At 36.2% G+C, this 3,037-nt stretch overlaps 1 protein-coding gene across 1 annotated transcript; it reads left to right on the top strand.

Moving 5' to 3' along the window:
- The first annotated feature begins 278 nt into the window (after window positions 1-278).
- Window positions 279-2,049, top strand: LOC109014053 (histone deacetylase 9-like). Its single transcript, XM_035684753.1, has 3 exons — window positions 279-315; window positions 1,663-1,775; window positions 1,895-2,049. The coding sequence occupies exons 1-3, from the start codon at window positions 288-290 to the stop codon at window positions 2,012-2,014; spliced, it is 261 nt and encodes an 86-aa protein (XP_035540646.1). The 5' UTR covers window positions 279-287; the 3' UTR covers window positions 2,015-2,049.
- The last annotated feature ends 988 nt before the right edge of the window (window positions 2,050-3,037 follow it).

Below are 3,037 nucleotides of genomic sequence, written 5' to 3'. Positions count from 1 at the left end.
TGTTTTAACCCACTAAGTTGAGTGATCATTTGGGGTTTGTTGCACCTTAGTAATATAGGATTATATCCTATTTATATTGTGGTATAATTACATATGTAGGCCTGGAAAACCAAGGGTCTTGATTATGGAATTTGTATAGACCCATATTTATTTGAGTCCTTAATGGGTGGACTCCATTAGTTTTCTTTTATAAGAGGCTAGATCCCTCCTCCTCTCCATATGTCCATTGGCTTGCCCCATTGATAGCTGATATTTTGGGAGGAGCAAGGAGGAGAAGATCTGTCTATATGCATTCTGGAAACATGGCTTCCGCAAGTATATTTTCACCATTTTTGTTTTCAATATTACTATTTTAGATTCTGATTTCTAGCATGTATTTTCGTGTATTTTTACAATTACTGGCAAATGTTCAACATTCTTTCTTTCTTTCTTTTCTTAGTTAGATATTCTTTCTTTCTTTTCTTAATTAAATACCACCCTTAAACAATATGTAAATATGTACTTCAAACATTCTGCCAAGATATTTATGAAACCCGAAACCCTAGCCTTTCCCTGTAGGCCTGTATATGCGATCTTTCTGTATGTTTGGCTCTGAAGATAAATGTTGAATTGGGAAAGGTGTTGATTTTCTATCCATCTTGAAATCTCTGTTACTTGGACTGAGCCAACCGAACCTGCGCTTGGCTGGGCCAGACGTCACTATTCAGCTAGTTACTTTGATTGTTAACGACGGCACAGTATCCTGGGACTTAATGGCTAGCTGAAGAGGTCGAAAGCATTGTTTCTACCATCAATTGAGCAATAATGAACTGTTTCAAGTACATCTAATTGTATATTTATATGGTTTCCGTGAAGTGCGGCCTGTTTTTCATATTATTGCATATTTTGAGAACCGGAATGAAGGGAAATTTAGGCCTAGACGGATTCTTTTGATTGGTTTTATTAGCAACAAGACTAGTGTGTGTTATGTGCGATGAATGTTTTTTGCCCAATGTATATAATTTTAAGTTATCTACGAATGAGTGGTTTTGGAGGGTGTCAGTGGACACGAAACTCAGGAGAAGGTTGGTTTTTCTTGAGGTCAATGGTCTCTCAGGATTGCCTCTTGGAAGAACATTTGAAGGGTTTGGGGGGAGTTTGCTCCATCTTCGGCCTTTTTGAGGTAATTTGGGCCATGACTTCACAAGTGTTCTTATAGCTTATTGGAATGGGCTTCTTGGTAGTCATCAATGTGCATTATTGTGGGAAATGATCTTGTCTTTTTTAATGTAGTGTATTTGGAGGGAGAGAAATGGCCTAGCTTTGAAGATTGTGAGAAGCCAGTGATGGACCTCATGACCTAGATTCCAAACACCCAGTACCATTGAAGGGTGGTCGACTTATCAAAAAAACCATTGAAGGGTGGTCCACAATAGTGTCACCTTTTATATGTCTAGTTTCCAGGAATTTTTGGATCTATTTCCTTTTTCTATTTAGGCACATCTCTTGCATGGATCCTTTGTTTTGGTTAACTTCCCTTTTTACTTGGTTAAATTTATCTTATAAAAAAAAATCTCAAGTTGTGCTATATAATAGAGTTTAACACTCTTATGTTGCAGTCATATTTACAACGAAAGAAATAAGTTGATCGTAAGGTACTTAACGTGAAAATGGGTATTACAGGGGATGTGGGTAGTGTTTATTTTGGCCCAAACCATCCGATGAAGCCACACCGGCTTTGTGTGACCCACCATCTCGTCCTCTCCTACGAGCTCCACCAGAAGATGGACGTATATGTAAGTCACTAAACATAGAAGTGCTTTATATAGTAACTAGATTTTTTGTATATTATAATTTATTGTAAGTTTTCTGACAACAATTTTATGGTTTGGACTGTTTTTGTTGTATAATGCAGCGGCCTCACAAGGCATACCCAGTTGAGCTTGCTCAATTCCATTCAGCTGATTATGTTGACTTTTTACACCGGATTACACCTGACACTCAACACATGTTCTCAGATGAATTAGTAAAATGAATTTTTTTTTTCAGTGCATTTAGCTCCATAAGCTATTGATATGTGGTAATATCCATTTATTGTATAACAATGTTGGAAAAGTATTCAGTAAATGTCTCAAATCTTTGATAGAAAATTGATTTTAGTGTTTTGGTCCTTCAAAGATTGAGTAGTGAATTTTGTTATTAAATTCTTAAAACTGTAAGCATTGTGAAGGTCCAGGTTTGACAATAGTTATAAAAACTGTGCTCAGCATGGATGGGGAATGGTGGTTCTCAATACAACCAGTGTAATTGATGAGCCTTTAAACTAGAAATATCTTCTGTGTTGTATTAATCATAAATAAAAAGCTAATAATAATAAAAGTGTTTCTTGCAAAAGAAGCTCTTGTAGCTTAGCCGTATCGACTTTTGTCACTCAAACTCAGGTTTAAACTGAAACCAAGCACCCAACCACTGGTCAGTATGATTTTAATAACTATGGCACGTGCAGAAGCAAGTGGTGGCAAAGGAGACATGCACTAAAAATGCTTTGCAAACCTTGAAATTAGTTAAACTAATCATCGACCAGCGCCATGAGCGGGAATAACTAGCTTACTATGCGCATTGATTGTCTATAATTTCTATCACAAATAGTCTAAAATATAAAATTGTTCTTATAATCTTGAGGGATAACAATTTTTATATCTCAACACACATCAAAATTAACTGGTAAGAATACAAAGAGTTCAAAGTAGAATAGATAAGAAATGAGGAAGCCAAAGGAGTAAATAATGAAGAGTTAATAGCTCCACTAGAGGAATAGTCCGTTTTCTTTATTGGAAAAAATTCTCTCTCTCTCTCTCTCTCTCTCTCTCTCTCTCTCTCTCAGTATGACCTTTCATCTTCCATTCCTAGCGCTCCTCGTCGGGGACAATCCTTAATATTTCATTGCTTCCCTGATTCGTGTTCCATTTTTCTTTTTTCTTCTTTTAGTTTTATCTTTAGTTTGTTGAAAGATGGATCGTAGATTTTGCATTGAAGCTAAGAGGTTTGTGTTTAGTAG

The sequence above is a fragment of the Juglans regia genome, chromosome 13 (genome assembly GCF_001411555.2).
Source record: "Juglans regia cultivar Chandler chromosome 13, Walnut 2.0, whole genome shotgun sequence".
Classification (NCBI taxonomy): Eukaryota; Viridiplantae; Streptophyta; class Magnoliopsida; order Fagales; family Juglandaceae; genus Juglans; species Juglans regia.
Note: the sequence above shows the minus strand (reverse complement) of the source record. Positions and strands in the feature narration are given on the sequence as shown.

What these genes read in the sequence shown, in the direction of transcription:
- LOC109014053 (XM_035684753.1), top strand. Translation starts at nt 288, where the DNA reads ATGCATTCTGGAAACATGGCTTCCGCAA. An exon ending in TGGAAACATGGCTTCCGCAA is followed by an intron (nt 316 to 1,662) that starts GTATATTTTCAC and finishes TGGGTATTACAG; the next exon opens with GGGATGTGGGTAGTGTTTAT. An exon ending in ACCAGAAGATGGACGTATAT is followed by an intron (nt 1,776 to 1,894) that starts GTAAGTCACTAA and finishes TGTATAATGCAG; the next exon opens with CGGCCTCACAAGGCATACCC.